At 34.5% G+C, this 19,695-nt stretch overlaps 1 protein-coding gene across 19 annotated transcripts in view; it reads right to left on the bottom strand.

Annotated features, from left to right (window-relative positions):
• Positions 1-19,695, bottom strand: part of EML5 (EMAP like 5) — a 189,317-nt gene that overhangs the window by 122,231 nt on the left and 47,391 nt on the right. For all 19 annotated transcript variants that reach the window (XR_012516114.1, XM_039468793.2, XM_039468792.2 and 16 more), the window contains exons 3-8: positions 15,156-15,254; positions 13,150-13,218; positions 9,441-9,626; positions 7,660-7,795; positions 5,185-5,386; positions 2,033-2,170 (exon numbers count right to left, since the gene is read on the bottom strand). Coding sequence is in view for 18 of the 19 variants with exons in the window: in XM_039468793.2 (XP_039324727.1) it covers positions 2,033-2,170; positions 5,185-5,386; positions 7,660-7,795; positions 9,441-9,626; positions 13,150-13,218; positions 15,156-15,254 (830 nt within the window). In the remaining variant the exon portion in view is untranslated. The remainder of the gene's footprint in view (positions 1-2,032; positions 2,171-5,184; positions 5,387-7,659; positions 7,796-9,440; positions 9,627-13,149; positions 13,219-15,155; positions 15,255-19,695) is intronic.

Raw genomic sequence — 19,695 nt, 5'->3', positions numbered from 1 at the left:
CTTTTTGTTATAAAAACACATGAACACCTATGTTTGTTGCGGCACTGTTTACGATAGCAAAGTCCTGGAATCAACTCAAATGCCCATCGATGATAGACTGGATAGGGAAAATGTGGCACACATACACCATGGAATACTATGCAACCATAAAAAATGATGAGTTCATGACCTTTATAGAGGCATGGATGAATCTAGAAACCATCATTCTCAGCAAACTGACACAAAAACAGAAAATCAAACACCACATGTTTTCACTCATAGGCAGGTGATAAACAATGAGAACACTTGAGCACAGGGAAGGGAACAACACTCACTGGGCTAGGTGGGGAGGCAGAAGGGAGGGGAGGGGAGGGACGGGGGGTGGGGCAGATGGGGAGGGATAACACTGGGCGAAATGCCAGATGTAGGTGATGGGGTTGGTGGGGGCAGGGATGTGGCATGTGGCATGTATGTACTTATGCAACAATCCTGCAGGATGCAGGACGTGGACATGTACCCCAGAGTCCAAAGTACAATTTTAAAAAAATAAGAAGCTGTTTTAGCATGACAAAATAAAGTAATATGACATATTTGCAGACCTCTGGGGGAAAAGCTTTAATTTATATTCAAATGTTATATGCATATTTTTTAAAAATATAAGATGCCTAGAGTAGTCAAATTCTCTCTTTCATAAGAGACCCAGAAAGTAGAATGATGGTTGTTAGGGGCTTAAGAGACAGAAGAATGGGAATTATTTTTTTACTGGATACAGAGTTTCTTTTCCATTTTGTAAGCTGAAAAAATTCTGAAGCTAGAGGGTGGTGTTGATTGTACAACAATGTGAATGCACTTAATGCCACTAAATAGTACATTCAAAAATGGTAGAAATGCTAAGTTTATATATTATATATATTTTACCACAATAAAAATATGTTAAAAGTCTCAGCATATCTCATTATAAAAACTGGTCTCAGGGAAGTCACATGTGTAGAAGATCAGAAGTACAAGAGAACACAATGTATCTGAAGAAGTAAAAGGAGTTTCCTACGATGAAAGAAAGATACTGAGATACTGAGAAACAGGCTGGAGAGATGGGCACTACATATCACATAAGGGATTATGAATTTCATCCTAAGGACAGTACAAAGCCTTTATCATACTTTGGAAATAAGAGGAATACACACTTATGTATTTTAAAAGGAATCACTATCACTGTGGAGTAAAGAAAGGTCTTGAAGGAAGCAAAATAGGTGGTAAGAAGATCAGCTAAGAGGCTATGCCACCAATCCAGTTAGCAGATGACAGAAGCATACACAAGAGTACAATGGTGAGAATGAAAGGAAGGAGATTAATTTGAGAGCTATTTCGGAAGTAGACTCTCCAGAACTCTTAATTAACTACATAGGGGAGGCAAAAGAGAGAACTGTGTTAACAGTTTCTGAATTGAGCAACTGAGTGAAAGATCTTGCCATTCACTGAGGTAGAGAAGAAAGACTTCATAAGTACTTATCCTGTGAACAAGTGTAGGTGTCAGCAAATTTCTTACTGGTTGCATAGAATTCAATTGAATTCACCTATCTATAATTCAGCACAAAATGCTAACTGCTTTACCAAATTCTTTTAAATTTTTCTAATTACTCAAACAAAAGAAGAGATGGAGGCATTTTTTACAAGCATAAAGCTGTAATTAATAATAACGACAAAAACAAAAAACCATTTACCCATTTTAACAGCCTCAGCTTGTTAAACGGTAAGGGAATCATTACTGAAAATCTACACTGATAAGAAAAGGTAGCTGGGACCCAAATTTTTAATCTCAAAATTTTAGCCATTAATCTGTTAAGCATTCTTAACCCTCCAGACCAAGGTTTCTGGGTTTGTTTTTCTGACAAAGATATTTTTATAAATATATTTTTATATTTGATGAAATTAATATCTGAATTATATCTATTAAGGGGAAGGGAAAAGGATAAATGGGTAAAAACAAGTAGTATATATTCTGTATCACTGAACAGAAAATTACTGTGTTTCTATTTCTACCCTGATACCATACCTTACTCTAAGTACAGTGAATGAGCCATCCTTCATTCCAAGGGCAAGATGGATTCCATCTGCATTTACAGCTGCACAACGAATTGGTTCTTCCATATTACACCTTGCTATTAATGCATGATCTACCAGGCTCCATATCCTGTAAAATTTAATTTTAAAAATAAAAAAGAATAGTTAGCTAATGCATACTTTAAAAATAATAAAAATATTTTGGTTAAATAGCCTCATGTTAATTAAATAAATCTTGATAACTATCTGCTTAATTAAGATAAATCTAGATAACTATCAAGAAATTCTTACCTATGAAAATGGGAATTGTTCATGCTTAAATGACAGAAGTTGATAGAATCTTTTGTTTTTATTTTTTTAGAGACAACATCTCATTCTGTCACTCAGGCTAGAATGCACTGGCATGATCATATCTCACTGTAACCTTGACCCTGTGGGCTCAAGTGATCCTCTTGCCTCAGCCTCCTTAGTAGCTGGAACTACAGGAATGTGTTGTCTAACCTGGCTACATTTTGTTGTTGTTTTGGTATCCTTTTAGCACAGCTATAGTGTCACTGCATAATAAACACAATGAATGCTTTGCCATCGAACTGAATAACAATAAAGTCCATGCTCCGTTGTGCCTTACAAATATAACATTCTATGTCCAATTTTATCTTTTTCCTCTTATTTCAAGATGATGAGAATGCACTGCTAACAAATAATAATGTCACCATATGGTAATGCACACAGTGCTCAAAATTCTGTCAAGTTGTAATTATGTCACTGAAATTTGTAATGCGTGAGGAGCGGTGCAAAGTGATATAGCATAAAAATATCAATAATTATCTGGAAATAATTAGGTTGAGTCTCTATCTTACTCCTTACACCGTACATAGATAAGGAGTTAAGCACAAAAATATAACCATTAATGAACTGAAAGAATATATTGAAAAATTTAAAAAAGTAATTTTGGGAACTATTTCTCTTTGAAGTCATGAAAGAAAATACTGATAAATTCAGCTAAATAAAATAAAACAAGAATTTTGCATATCTAAAACAACCTACACGGAGTAAAAAAAAAAAAAAAGCAAGTTACAAACTACTGAAATTACTTGCAATTTACATTATTAGCAAAGGATTAATATCCAGAATACATAAAGAACTACTAAAAGTAAAGGAGAAAAAGATCAACAACCCTACAGAAAAAAACGGCAAGAAATAAGGGAAGTTTACAGAAAGGATTCTAGAGACCCACCTAACTTTTTAAAATTAGTAAATATAGGGAAAGAATAAGCAGTTTTCTGCCTTGATTATACCCAGGATAAGTAAATAATTGAGAAGAAATTCTCTTTATAGAAATAATACAGCTAACAAATAATGAGTGCTAAATATAAATATTAGAATGTCACCATTTGAAACTCTTATTAAATCGATAGTTTAGGCCATGCAGTCCCAACAGGGGCTATTTCCTAAAAGGCAGTAAAAATGATTTCTTAAGGGTAAAATATGTTAAATATTATAATGGTTTGTGTTCTCTTAAGGGGCCACAATACAGAAAGAGACACACAGTTGTCTGTGGTCTTAAAATTTCAGAGAGAGGAAATAAAAAAAGTCTAGAAAGTCTCATTAAGAAAGTGACAATGAAAAAAGATTGGGACATACTGATCTAGACAATCATCATCAATGGTTGCTAACAGAAAAGGAGGTTACACATTACATATCATCAAGCAGGAGTACATCACTACCTAGGAAATATCCTTGGTGAAAATTCACAACTGTATCTCATCAAACCTCTAAATCTAACTACCAATTTACAGTATACAGGGAACACAGACTATACGTATGCAATTAGCCAAATCCAGAATATGAGAAATCCTACAGGGTGAAGACTTTATTTCCTCAATGAATAAACTGTAAGCAAAACAAAAAGGGAAGGAAGAAAGCTGTAGAATAAAAGACATAGAAAAGACATATCACCAATCACAATATATGAACCTTATTTGGATCCTGATTTTAACAAATCACAAAAATTTTTTATGAGACAATTGGGAATTTCTGTACTAGCTAGATACAGAACACTGTGTAATAACAGTATTGTGGCAATGTTTGAGATATCTTTTAAAGATAAAAACTGAAATATTTACAGATGAAATCAAGGGAAAAAAAAACAAATGGCAAACTGAGGAAAACAAACCTCAACTCCTAAAATTGATCAGTGATTCTCAAACTTTACTGTATATCGTAGTCACTTGGAAGGCTTCTAAAATCACAAATTGCTGAATTTCTGGTATTAGGTGCTATAAAAGGCCTGAGAATTTGCATTTCTTACAAATTCTTAGGTAATCCTGATGTTGCTCATTCAGAAGCCACACTTTGAGAACCACTGTCATAGACAAGGTTTCTAATTTCTTTAATATATAGACAGATACCATTAGATCTTATTTTAGATCAAGTAGAGAAAAAGACCTATGAACTAATAGAAAATAGGCAAAGAGCTTGGATAGGTCACAGAAAAGTAATGTCCTCTAAACATATAAAAACATACTCAGCAACCCTCAATATGAGAAATACATATTTTCAAAATGTAACAAGATATCATTTTTTACCTTTTGGGATTATAATTAGTTCTGTTAAGGATGTGGGAAAACATCTCACATCCATATACTGTCAATATATTGATGATAGGTATATAAATTGTTGATGCCTCTGCGTAAGGCCTTATCTAACAAAATTTAAAATGCATATATCCTTTGACTACTGCTAAACTTTTATCAGGGATATTCACACATGTACAAAATGACAAATGTATAATGATATTCACTGCAAGTCCTGTATTTATAAAATACACAAAACTGGAAGAAACTAATCTTCCATCAGTAATGGATTAGTTGAATAAATTATAGTATATCCATGCAGTGAAATATTATATGGCTGTTAAAAAGGAGACAGCTCTGTATATTCTGATATGGAACAAACTCCTTATCATATAAGAGGAAAAACCAAAATCTTACTAATAATTAATTCTATTAATGTTCAGTACTTATTACTTATGTTCATTTGTTATACCATGAGCCAATAAAGTTTTAATCAGAGTATTTTAAGTTTTCTTTATATTGATCTAAGGATAAATTCCAGCCTATGGAATTATTAGAATTTGCTTACCTGACTGAACGATCATCACTTCCAGTCACAGCCAAAGGTTTAGTAGGATGGACAGCAAGTGCCCAAAGTTCACCTTCACAATGCCCTTGCATAATTAGAAAAGGTTTATTTCTTTCTTGTACCACAATTTCAAAAATTTCACTGTCCTGTGTTCCAACTAGAATGTGGTCACCTCGCCAACAAACACTCCTTACAGACAAACCTAGTAAAAAGTAAACTGTATTTAATATATAATGTTTTAATGATAGCAACAGTAGGCAGACAAATCCCTAAGCAGATAGGGGCAGGTCCTCGTGAAATCCAACCTTCAAATCTAAGAAAGTTTAAAGCCTGAGAGCCAAACTATAAGTCTTGGATAAATCAACAGACCGATCGAGAACCTCTCTTCCCATCTGGCACACTTCCCTCTGATTGATCCCCACCTTTCACCTACTTTACATATATTTGCCCTTCCCTAATTGTTTTTTTTTTTTTACAGTGTTGTGCCCATATCTGAGTGGTGCCTTTTTTAAAGACTTTTTTTGCATACTCACAAACAAGTCAGCACGCACTCCCCCATTCTGAACCCATGAAAGTCCTTGACTAAGCCACATTTGGAGACTGTCCACCTTTGCGCAGGGGAGACTACCTGACTTTAGCCCATCCCAGGTACCCTCTCCACTGAGAGCTGTTTTGTCACTCAATAAAACTCCTCACCTTGCTCACCTGCCAGCTGTCATCATAACCTTTTTCTGCTTGGATGTGGGACAAGAACTCAGAACTCACCAAATGGTAAGTGCAGGCAGAGTTGCAACCCTGTAGCATTCCCCTCCTACTTGCCAGGCAACAGGAGAGGGAGCCGCTGGGCACCACATACCCCCATTCATTGGGATGTGGATGGCAGGACTGAAAGAGCTATTAACATGCTGTAACACCCCCTTTGGCGCTTCAGGGTCACTGGAGTCCCCAAGTTTTTGGGGTGCCACGATATTCCCCTTGTCCAGACACCAACACCCAAGGCAGAAGCAAGTCACAGCACACTCAGCCCAGCCGTGGGCTGAACATGGATCCTGCAGTGAGTATGGGATCCAGCAACAGAGCAAGCCAAGCACAGTCTGTCAGGCCAAGAGGTCAGGGAACCTCCTGGCAAGCCTGGAGCCCAGTGCAGCCCTGGACAGGAGCATTGCCAGCCGCAGAGGTCTCTAGCTAGCAAAGCAGCACCCAAAATATCCTGCATCAATAAAGTCAATCTTCCTAAATTGAAGGTAATTTTTGTAGCTTTTATATCTTAGATGTGAGATAGAAGAAAATATGTAAGTCCTTCCTCCATACTCACATTTCCTTTAATTGTGCATGTTGTTTTTCACATGAAATGGTATTTCTGTCATTTTATGTACCTAGTTCCTACCCATTCTTCAAGACATGTACTCTTCCTTTTAGACAACTCTAGCCATGTCTACTTGCTCAGGCAGTCTTATAACACTCAGTCTGCATTGTTCAATAGGAACTCGGTAAGTAAATTACCTTTATAGAATTGTATTCTTTTTCTCCTTTAATAATCTGACTTTTTACTTGTCTATATTTCATTTCTTCAATATACTGATAAAATCATTAAAAAGAAAGAACTTTACTTTTTCTGCATACTCCACAATGTCTTTTGTAATCGTAGGAAAGCTGTTAAGTTTCTCATGTGTGTTACATGGCCAATATAAAGATACGGTGTACCTAACAATGTTCTTGTGAGGATCGGCTAAGAAAAAGTCTCAAATTATTTTTTAAGTTTTAAAGCACAATGTTTAGCAAAACTAATGAAAATAGAATAACAGCATTTACATGCTTATTAAGTACTATCCTTATAAACATTTCAGAAGTATCAATTCATTTGATCCTATATCCTAAATAAGATATTTATTCTTACTATCTTCATTTATAGGTGAGGCCAAATTACTAGCCCAAGGTCACACAACTAGTAGGTGACTGGAATATGGTTTAAACACAGATGTGTGGGTACCTTTTATAGTAAAAGATTCTGTTTTATTACATCAATTATTTTTAATCCCCAAGAGAAAAAAAATCCCCCAACTGCTGACAAATTTGGATGAAGGAAAAACACATCTATCCACATTTAAATCATCCCGAACTAAAGTTCCCCCAATCCTCAACATTTACCCTCAAACTGTTTATTTAGAACGGTTTATTTGTTAAATAGTTATTTAGCATTCTAATAGTAAAATACTTTCAAAATCCAAAGATACGTGAGTACCTCTCACATATCTCCATAGGTCTCATTATAATAGACATTAGACTTAAGAAAGAATCTTTCTCCTAACAATGAATCTAAACTCTTTACAGGCAAAATTTCTCATTAAAGAAGAATTTCAATCAAATGCATACAGGGTGAAGAGGCAAATATAAGTCTTATTTATACTTACTGAAAGAGATAATCTTTGGGATATTTAGATTTGACTAGTAATAAGACATTTGTTTTGTTAATACCTTTGTATCCCTGGTCTGTTTCCCTGAGATCAATCACAGTAATTGGTTTAAAAGTTAAATCCCAAAGACGAATACAACCATCTCTGCCACCAGTAGCAAAGCCTTCTTCACAAGCATTCATACTAAAAATTCCAGCCTAGAAGAGGAAATAAAATAATTTAACAACAAATGTTTTTAAAGAACATCTCCTATATGAAGGTAGAAACTCTTTTAAACCAATTTAACAATATTTTGGTAGGACATAAGAATAAATAATTACACCAGAAAACACAAAAGAAAAGCCATAGGAACTTAATACAGTTGCCCCTTGTGAATTTGAACATCACTGACTCATGTGGATTTTTTTCAATAAATGCAGTCAGCTCTGTATCCACAGTTCCACATCAGCAAAAAAACCCAGATCAAGGCCGGGTGCGGTGGCTCAAGCTTGTAATTCCAGCACTTTGGGAGGCCGAGGCGGGTGGATCACGAGGTCGAGAGATCGAGACCATCCTGGTCAACATGGTGAAACCCCGTCTCTACTAAAAAATACAAAAAATCAGCTGGGCATGGTGGTGCATGCCTGTAATCCCAGCTACTCAAGAGGCTGAGGCAGGAGAATTGCCTGAACCCAGGAGGCGGAGGTTGCGGTGAGCCGAGATCACGCCATTGCACTCCAGCCTGGGTAACAAGAGCGAAACTCCGTATCAAAAAAAAAAAAAAACAAAAAAACCCAGATCAAAATACCATCTTTGTGGGATGCAAAACCCATGGATTGGAAGGGTTTCCCAGGGCAAGACTTGAGTATGTGCAGATTTTGGTATCTGTGGTCCTGGAGCCCACCACCCCAAAATATCAAGGCATGATTATATATAACAAAGGTGATATTTAATGATAAGGATATAACATAAGAGAAAATAAATTTAAACCTTATACCATGTGTAAAAATGAATTATAGATGAAACTTAAAATTCTAAATGTAAAAAATAAAACAAAAATATTAGAAAAAGAGCATCATTTAGGTAACTTTGGGCTGTGAGAGACTTTTCTATGCATGGCAGGTCACCCACGAGTTTTTAAATTGTTCATATGAGAAAAGATATAACAAGCAAAGACAGATTAGAGAAATGTTTGCAACATGTATGACTGTCAAAAGATTAATAAACCTAATACCCAAATAAATAATGGAAAGAAAAACAATTCAACAACCACCAAAAATTTAAAAAGTAAAAAAGTAAAGGGTAGGAAAACTCAATTAATAGAAATTTTAATGCACTGAGGACTTTTCTACATGAAGATCTTGCTGTTGACAATGTGGAGGCTTTGTGCTATCTAACTAACTTTACTTCATAAAGGGGACCCAACCGCTAAAAAGCTCAAACCAAAAAAATGTTAAAAAATTTTAACAGCAGAATTCTTTTTCTTGCTTAGTAAGTTATTTATATGAAAACTGAATTGCCTCTGATAAATCAGCCTCAAGAGCACTAGCTTTATTCTGGTGTGGTTAATCTAGAATACTTTTAGATTCAAGTCAACAAGCTTTTTTGCAACACTACTCTTGAGAAAGACACCATACTAAAGCAACGGCTTTAACAAGATACTAATTATGCTAATGTAATAAATATCCAGGAGTCTAATCGATTTCTTCATTGAAATCTTGAAAACAAATAAACTGAGTTACAACAACATTTTTCAAGTAATCAAACTGACTAGAAACAATATACTATGTTATGCAGTCTATCATTCTAAGACAAAATTAAGTAATACATATTAAAGTGTTTAAAATATTTAAATATACTTACAGCATGGGCTCCTTGTATTGTTCGTATAAGATTGATTCCTTTCCAAACATATATATCCCCATTGAGTGCACCAGAATATGTTAATTCATCCCTTGCACAGGCTAGGCACAGTATTGTCTGAAGGTCACCCGTCTTACCAAAGACACCTCGTTTTGGGGTCAGAGCATTTCCACATAAACTCCAGAACTAAAAGGTATATAGTATAATCAAATTACCAAAAAATTCTTACAAAATAAAGTAAAACATTCCCAATACTTTGATGCTATATTAGAGCAGTGTGCTAGAAATTAACTAAGAAATTGCCTTATGATAAAATCACACTCAACGTTCAGATCCTCATCCTGTTTTCAAAAGCTATGTTATAGCACAGCTACAGTCACTGGTTTCAATCCTTATCTGTAAGAATAAGGGGGTTGAACCAGATTATTATTATTATTTTTTTTTTTTTTTTGAGTCGGAGTTTTGCTCGTTACCCAGGCTGGAGTGCAATGGCACGATCTTGGCTCACTGCAACCTCCGCCTCCTGGTGAACCAGGTTATTTTTTAAATATGCTTTGCTTTCCTTAGGTTTCTGGGAGAAAAAAAAAAAAATCTACATAAAACTCAGGTTAAGCCAGGCATGGTGGCTCACCAAGATGGGTGGATCACCTGAGGTCAGAAATTAAGACCAGCCTGGCCAACATGGTGAGACCCCCGCCCCGCCCCATCTCTACTAAAAATACAAAAATTAGCTGGGTATGGTGGTGCATGCCTGTAATCCCAGCTACTCAGAAGGCTGAGGCATGAGAATCACTTGAACTCAGGAGATGGGGGTTGCAGTGAGCTGAGATTGCATCACCGCACTCCAGCCCAGGTGCAGAGTGAAACTCTGTCTCAAAGGAAAAAAAAAAAAAAAAGCTTAGGTAAAAAGTTGGGAATGGGTTAGCAATGAAAATGAAGATAAGTTTTCATACACTAGGAGGAAAAAGGAAATCTAATGTTCCCTCTCTGACAGAAACATTAAAGATAGGAAACAAGGAGTATGTTAACAGCTCACTATAGCTATAATATTTGATATTTTCAAAGCAACTGCTTTGCTGTAAAGCTTAAAAAATAAGATAGATGTCCATGTGGAATGATTTGGTCATTCTTGTGAAAAAATAAGGAAGTTAAACATGGATCTTCATTACCAAGGTTTTTGTTCTATTAGGTGGGAAATAGGTAAATTTTTACTGTTCATGGAGATAAATTTAAAGAAAAGGGGGTTGGGGGAAAGTGGGCACAGTAACAAATTCCTCTAGTCTCACCAACCTGGGAGGCTGAGGTGGGAGGATAGTTTGAGGCCAGGAGTTGGAGGCTACAGTGAGCTATAAATCATGTCTGTGAATAGCTACTGCACTCTAGCCTGGGCCATATGGTAGAATCCCATCTCTAAAAACTAAGCCAAAAAAATGGGACAGAGCAGATATACATTAAATAGTTCTATATAAAGAAATTAGGCCCAAATAATAAAAACTTTGTAATAAGTAATTAACATTTAAAATAACATAAATTATATATTCTTATTTTAAAATCTGAAGCATCAAAGAACTAAAAATTATGATCATTATCTGTTCAAAGATCTAATGAGTACTTTAATTAATGAAACTTTGTAATTTTTAAACCTAAAATCTCCATAATTTCTTTGTATATAAGTGGCTGGTTCTCTTTCTTTCAGCATGTCCTAATTTGAATCCATTATTTCCTTCTAGATCAGTGATTCCCAGTGTTAGCGTCACATTAGAATCACCTAGGGAAATTATAAAATAGGATGCCTGGACTCCCAACTGAAATGAACTGAGACAGAATCTCTGAAGCATGAAGCCCGCCAGGTAGCCAGGTATTCAAATGAGTCTGATGCTCAGCAAGGGTTAAGAACTATTGTTCTAGAATCCAAACAAACATTGTCCAAAATAACTTTCAGTGATGATCACACACACACACACACTTTCACACGTGCATGCTTTCCAATACAGTAACCACTAGATACATAAGCAAATGAAATGTACTGCTAGTGTGAATGAGGAAATAAATTTTAAATTTTGTTTAATTTATGTTTAAATAGCTACATATGTTTGTACAATGCAGTTCTAGATCATTACTGGGACTTAATTTCCTCACACATATTGTCTGCAAAGAGAACTATGTTACTATTCATTTCTTCTAGCAAAGAAAAATAAATGTAACTCATTATAAAAATATAGCTTAGTTTAATTGAGATGAGTTTTTTATAAAACCCTGAAAATGGAATCTTTAGCTTTATTTACAATATAAAATAGCAGTAAAATCTCTTTATTGATAATTTGTCAATCACTTATTAAGCACTTTATTAAGCACTGTATCAAACATACTGTCCATCAAAGATGAACAAGACAAAAATCTCTACCTTCATGGTGCTTATATCATGTGCCTTAAAACCCAGCAATAAAGCCTTTTTGCTATTAAATATTTGTCAAAAAATAAATATGTACTACTGTCCATCCATCAAATCAATATCAGAATAACAAATCCAGAATTGCAACAGCAGTGAAAGATGCACAGGGGAAAATGTAGATGGCGTTAAACATGTTGAAATAAAGAATGTGAACACAGAACATTGACTCACTAGGAATTAACTGTTATCAGGAACTGTTACATCAGATGGTGGAAGTAAACAAATTATTTCCAATTTGTTCCAATGATTTAAAAGTAACTCTAAACAAAATAATAAATATCAAACTGACTTTACAGGCTTCAAAACCTGAGCTGTAATTATAAAACAAAATCCAGAGCTTTCATAAGCAAATAAATAGGGGCTATCAAGACTGAGGGAGAGACAGGGAGAGATTTGTTAAAGCATACAAAATTCTAACTAGATAGGAGGAATAAGTTCTACTGTTTATATCACAATAGAATGACTATAGTTAATAAAAATATACAGTTTCAGATAGCTAGAAGGAGGATATTGAATGCTCCTAAAACAAAGAAATAGCAAATGTTTGAGATGATAGCTAATTACCCTAATCTGATCACCACATATTTTTATGTAGCAAAAAATGGCTACGTACCCACGAATATGTATTATTATTAGTCAAATAAAAAAAATTTAAGGCTGAGGTCAAATCAGGGAGCAAATACAGAAAAAGGAAAAAACACTATTTTCAGAAAGCTGATCATGTGTTAGGCACTATAACAAGCACTTATATATATACTGCCTTATTTAATCATCAACTCTTTGAGGATGGTGACAGCAGTCACAGTTTTAAAATGTGAAAAAAGCTCAAAGAGGTTAAATAACTCATACTAGGTTAAACAGCTAATAAATGACAAAGCCAGCTCTATTCATGTTGCTTCTCCCACACCATACTATTTATGTAAATGAAATACTCTACAATTACTTTGTTTCCTATTCTCACATTTTACTTTGTAAGTGAAACAAGAAAAGGCAGGATGGACACAATAAATCCTACCTCACTAGACTATAATTTTCTTTATGGAATGTGGTTTATTAATTTCCTATTCATACCTATATCCCTTACAATAACTCAAAGCAAATACATGTTTGACTGAACATCAGAACATTAAAAACATTGCCATTAAAAAAATAAGTACTATCAAAATTCTGAAAGTAGGCTAAATTATTAACGGTGCAATATATTCTTAGCAGCAGAGAACTAAACATGACTATTATCAAACAAGACCCTTCTAGTACCTTGATATGTTTTACACCACAGCTGACAAGTTTATTTGGCTGGTACAAATCCCAAGAAATATCAAATATCTGTAAACAAATCAGATTCATAATTAAAATACTTATTTCCAGAGTCATTTAAAAATCCTGACCAGAAGACTAAATGGTCCAAACTCATATGATAAAAAATATTCCTCAATAAATAACCAGAATCCCACACTTAAAAATCTTATAAGAAATAAAGTAAATTTGAAAATGATAAGAAATAAAAACCCTGAGTTTTTATGAACTTTATGAAACACTACCGGAGTAAAATTTAACACCTCTGTTTATTTTTAATTTTTTTAAAAAATGTGGTCCATAAATAACAAGAATAGTTGAACAGAATTAGGGCATGACGGGAGGTGCTTGCATAATTTCTACAGAAAAGAGATTCAGAATAGAACATGACACTTACACAGCCTAGAAATAAGAAACACTTTTATAACTATCATACAGAACTATTTACATAAAGAATCCAAACACTAATTTTACAGTTTTTTTTTAACTGTTTAAAGGTCAAAGTTAACTTATACTTAAATTTTGGGGGGTCTCCAAGCTTCACTATTTTCTAAAATAACATACATTCTAAACACATGCAACATATTTTGTTACAAAAGCAAACAAGCGAAAACTCAATGAAATAATATATGAATTGGAAACTTGTAATTAAATAATGAAAGAAAAATTAACACTAAAAAATAATTCATTTATTTTGCTTTCTTATAGTCTTCATGTTTGACAACTTATCAACCTACCACTAAAAGGTTTGCATTTTACTCTAAAAATTTACAAAGTGATACTCTTTAGTGATAATGAGGAATGAATACATATTACAGTTAATATTTAACAACTCACCATAATACAGATTATATGAAAAACATATCAACGCAACTTTAAAATATTCAACCACAAAAATACTTTTAAAAACTCCATTGATGGTGTCATATTTTATAATAATGGATCTATTTATTAAATTCCAAATAGTAATGTACAAAATGCTTTGATGTAAGCAGGTAAGAACATACCAGCTGTTTAATAAAATATATCCAACATTTTAATAATGGTTTAAATTGTGTGTATGTGTGTGTGTGTTTGTGTGTATATATGTGTGTGTAATAGGCTTCTCTGAGCATCTACTAAAAGCCAAATGTATTCTCCAAAATGCAAATATACACAAAATTTTCTACACAATTTTTATAGTCATAAATTCCCACAAAATAGAATCATTAACTATGCCTCTGTGCTGGTTCAGGTTAGGATTTTACTATACATACATAAACAAAATTAGACACTTTTAGGAGTTTATGAGAACTTTTTTGGTAACAATAGTTATCAAAAACAGCCATAACAATAGTTTAATATTTAATTAAAAGCTGGCTATGATACACTGTTTACATACAACTTGGAATGAGGAATACATATTCCAACCAGTTGTCAGTTAAAAATGTAAGGTCTCTAAAAAACTGAATAGTAATACATAATATTAAATCCACACAAGCAACATCATTTTTCACCTTAACTATAATACATATGTAACAAATTAGTGGTAAACCAAACTAAATAGACCCTAGGCTCAAACCACTCAATTATTAAATGGAGATTTGAATAACGAGTGCCTGCATATGTCCAAACTCATCAAATTTCACACATTAAATAAGTGCAGCCCTTTGTATATCAATTACATTTCAATAAAAGTGTTTTTAAAAATGGAAAGAAAATACATAAGTTTTTACTGAAGCAAACACCAGGTTAAAAGTCTTATGCCAATGCTATACATATCGACTCATGTTTCTTAGTACTACAACACATATGCACTCTAAGACTTTAAGAGTTTTTATATTTGTACAATTATTTACCAATTGTAAAATTTTAATTACATACGACCTATCTGGCAATAACAAAATACAGAAGAAAAAAATCCCCTGAACTCTCCTCTGGTCTTTCCCTTCCAGTACTCACTAGAAATCCCAAAAGAGAATACTTACTCTATCTGTATGACCAGGAGCCATAGACAACATTTTTCCCCTTTTCCAGTCCCAAACACAAACTGCATTCTTTGAATCAAGTCCAACTGAAACCAAGCGCTGAATTATGTCCAAGAAATCCAGGAAGGAATAAAAAGGCAAACAAATCAAAAAGAAATCAAATTATTCATAGCAAATAAATTATACTCATGGGTTTTTATAAACATAAGACATACACACCTATATTTTATAGACCTCATAAATGCTGAATGTATTTCATCTTGGTAGTATCTGCACATATGTATAGATCTTCACGTTATGAAACAGAAGAGAGACTTCCATTTCTAACAGTAAGACTGACAAAATATCCTAAATATGCCTCCTGCCAAAAACCAAAAATACTAGATAAAATGTAAAATCATCTTCTTAAATGCACTGCTGAACTGTCGAAGAATTTTAAAAATCTAAGAACAAAACCAAATGTTTTTTGATTTCAAGTGGGAAACCTGGAAGGTAAGAAAACACCTACATTTACTAGACTCTAAAGGCATTAGATGAACACCAGCACCCATGATTTTTGTGCTGTAGGCTGAGGAAGAATAGGAGATAAAGTCTAGGGCCTACCTAAGGTGGGGATTTGAATTGCAGACCACCTCTGATTAAAGCAGTAAACCTCTCAGAAACAATAAATAACCCCTTCCTAAAGAAGGGGAGGCAACTCACGAAGAGAGAGAAACACCTCCCTCAACATTTGTAACCACAAGCAGCCTTTACATGGTTGCTGGCCTAAATTTACATTAAACATGAATCCTTTAACTAGGAAATTTAATTCAAAGTAGTCTTCAGAGTTGGTTGTGTCTTCAAGCAACTTCAACAATGTGGCCCAGGCAAATATAAATGAAGTACTGCAACTTTAATCCATCCCTCAAAGAATTCCTACAGGTAACAATTCAATAAAAATAAGCTAAAAAAAAAAAAAAACAAAAAAAAAAAACGCTGCTGTGGTGGTTTGCACCTATAATCCCAGCACTTTGGAAGGCCAAGGCAGGTGGATTGCTTGAGGCCAGGAGTTCGAGATCAGCCTGGACAGCACTGTGAAACTCTGTCTCTACTGAAATTACAAAAATTAGCCAGTGTGGTGATGCATGCCTATACTTTCATCTACTCGGGAGGCTAAGGCAGGGCAATCACTTGAACCCAGGAGGTAGAGGTTTTAGTGAGCTGAGATAGCTCCACTGCACTCCAGCCTGGGGGACAGAGTGAGACTCTGTCTCAAAAAATAATAAGCTAAAAAATAAACAAACCACCCCATTCACACTCACAACACAACAAAATAAGAAACTATGAGTGAGAATGGGCAAGTTACAACAAACAGCAAAGTCAGCCTTGAAAAAAACATCAGATATGAAATTATTAGATAAATAACATAAGCTTAAGGTGAGTAAAGGGAAAAAAATTAAGGATTCAAAATATCTGTATATGAGCAAAGGATATAAACCTATAAAAAGCATCCAAGGAGACTTGAAGAAGCAAAAGGAACTTCTGGAAACAAAAAATAAGTTAAAAATTCAATGGAAGAGTTAAATACCAGAATAGTTGGAGATGAAAACACAAAGTTGAGGCCGGGCGCGGTGGCTCAAGCCTGTAATCCCAGCACTTTGGGAGGCCGAGGCGGGTGGATCACGAGGTCGAGAGATCAAGACCATCCTGGTCAACATGGTGAAACCCCGTCTCTACTAAAAATACAAAAAACTAGCTGGGCGTGGTGGTGCGTGCCTGTAATCCCAGCTACTCAGGAGGCTAAGGCAGGAGAATTGCCTGAACCCAGGAGGCGGAGGTTGCGGTGAGCCGAGTTCGCGCCATTGCACTCCAGCCTGCGTAACAAGAGCGAAACTCCGTCTCAAAAAAAAAAAAAAGAAAACACAAAGTTGAAAAAAGAAGTGGATAGTGAGATGGAAAGTATGAGAGATGTTTAAAAACATAAAAGATGTACTTCTAGCCATGAAGGAGTACCAAGGTCTCAATTTACCCCCGCCCCACCCAGCCCACTGCCATAAACAGCTAGAAAACTGTACAGAAAATGTTTTCAGACATTTGCAAAAGGAAGCAAAACACTGTGAACCCTGAATGGGGAAAACAAACAAGGTAAGTCCTATAATCACCTCAGCTTCCATCTAGGAGGCAATTTCCAGACTATGGCACAGAATGGTGGAATCCAAATAGAGCCCAGTACACTTACTAATTCGGAAAAACAGAGCTTGGAGTTCAGAGAGGCCAAGATGGCTAGAATTTGCAGAGAAGGAAAAGGGCTCCAGTAAATCTATCTACAGTAAGATTTGAGAAGATTAACCTCTGCATGCATAGGATGAAATCTATGAGGTCATGCAAAAAGAAATTCTAGAAAAAGAACAATTACTAGAATGCTAAAAGCAAAAAATTCTCAGAGATCACAAGGGTCCAGAATCACTCAAATTCTCAATAACCAGAATTGGAGATATCTCTTTCAACTCACTGGGCAGTCATTAGGAATCGTAGGGGGCTGGGGGGGCGGGTGTCATACCTTAATAATGAAGTTATACCAGTAATTCTAGAGGAAAAGCTATTCTAGTGCTGCCCCATAAAAGCTTGAAAGCAAGCTTTTCACAAAGATCAAACTGATTCATGAGGAACTTGACTGTTTGCCAGAACAGTGTCCATACACTTTAAAAGGATATAATAAAATTACCGGCATGTGAAGAAACAGGAATATGTGACTAATAACCCAGGGAAAAACAGTCAATAGAAATAGACTCAGGAAACCCAGAAATGATTAAAATGAGGAGACACTGCCTGTGAAAATGAACATTTTCAAGACACTCAATAATTATCTCACAACAAACATACCAAGAATAAAAAAAAGGATATAAAAGAACAACATAGAAAATTATTACATTATCTAAAATGAAAATTTACTCCAAAGGATTAAAAGCAGCTTAGACAATGATGAAAAGACAAATAAACTTGAAGACACAGCAATAGAACCCAACCAAAATAAAGTACAGAAAGAAAAAGAAAAAAATAATTGACAGAGCTTCAGTGGCCTGTAGGAAAATATCAAGTGGTCTAACATACAAGTAATTATGGCTCCAGAAGTAGAGAAAAGATAGAAGAAAAGAAAAAAACTGAAGAAATAATAGTAAAAAGTTTCCTAAATCTGATGAAATTATAAATCCACAAACAGAAGATGCTCAAAAAATCCCAAGCAGATAATCATTCACACAGAAAAAATATACATCAAGACACATGGCAAACAAACTGCTGAAGCCAGCACTAAAGAGATAATTCTAAACAGCAGCCAGACAAAAAAGGGCAACTGCAGTATGGGGAAACAAAGATTTAAAAATTATCCTATACTGCGCAAAGTGATGCAAGGTAGAAGATAATGGACAACCAGTTTAAAGTGCTGAGGCAGAAAAAAAGTCAACAGAGAATTGTACTAAGCAAAAATATCCTTTGAAAACTGCGTCAAAACAAAGTCTTTTTCAAGCAAACAAAAGCTGAGAAAATGCATCATCAGTAAACCTGCACTACAAGATATAATAAAAGCTTTCTCACACAGAAGGAAAATGATACCAAATAGAAACGATTTACACATGAGAGAGTCCAAGTGGTAAATATGTAAGACTTTTCTCATTAAAAAGATTTTTACAACTGTTTAAGGCAAAAAACAAAACAAAACAAAACAAAACAAAAAAAACAATTATTTGGGGGTTTTAAAATATGTAGATGTATTAATAAATGACAGTAGCACCATAAACAGAAAAAAGGAAACAGCAGAATATACTTTTTCATATTCTTTCCAAATATACATGAAACATCATGGAGATCACAATAATTTGGATCATAAAGTATCAATAAATTTTTGAAAATTAAAATACAGTGTATGTTCTCTGACAAAAACAGAATTAAATTAGAATAAAAGAAAATCTCCCAAACATTTGGAAATTAACAACATACTTCTAAGTAACTGAAAGATCAAAGAAGAAATAACAAGAAAAACGTGCGGAAAAACCCGCAACACATACTGTGAAAAGTACTGGTTTAGAGCAGGGGTCAGCAAAATCCTGCTTTTACCTATGCTTTTGTAAATAAAATTTTACTGGAATACAGCCACACTCATTCTTTCATGCATTGTCTATGACTGCTTTCACACTACGCTGAATAGTTATAGCAAAGACCAAATGGCCCACAAAGCTTAAAAGACCAAATAGCTGAAGAGTTATAGCAAAGACCAAATGACCCACAAAGCTTAAAATATTTACTATTTCACTTATTATAGAAAGTTTATTGAACTGTGGTTTGGAGCACGAATTCTGGTAGCAGATTGCTTAGGTCTGAACATCATCTCTTACTAGCAGGGTGACTTTGGACAATTATTTAGCCTCTCTGTATCTTACTTTCTTCACCTATTAAATGGGGATATAAAAGTACTTCACAGGGGTCACTATGAGAATTAACAAATATACTATTTAAAGGTGTTAGAATGCCTCATATATAATGTTATGTAAACATCTGCTTCATA

This window comes from Saimiri boliviensis, chromosome 2 (assembly GCF_048565385.1).
Source record: "Saimiri boliviensis isolate mSaiBol1 chromosome 2, mSaiBol1.pri, whole genome shotgun sequence".
NCBI lineage: Eukaryota > Metazoa > Chordata > Mammalia > Primates > Cebidae > Saimiri > Saimiri boliviensis.
Note: the sequence above shows the minus strand (reverse complement) of the source record. Positions and strands in the feature narration are given on the sequence as shown.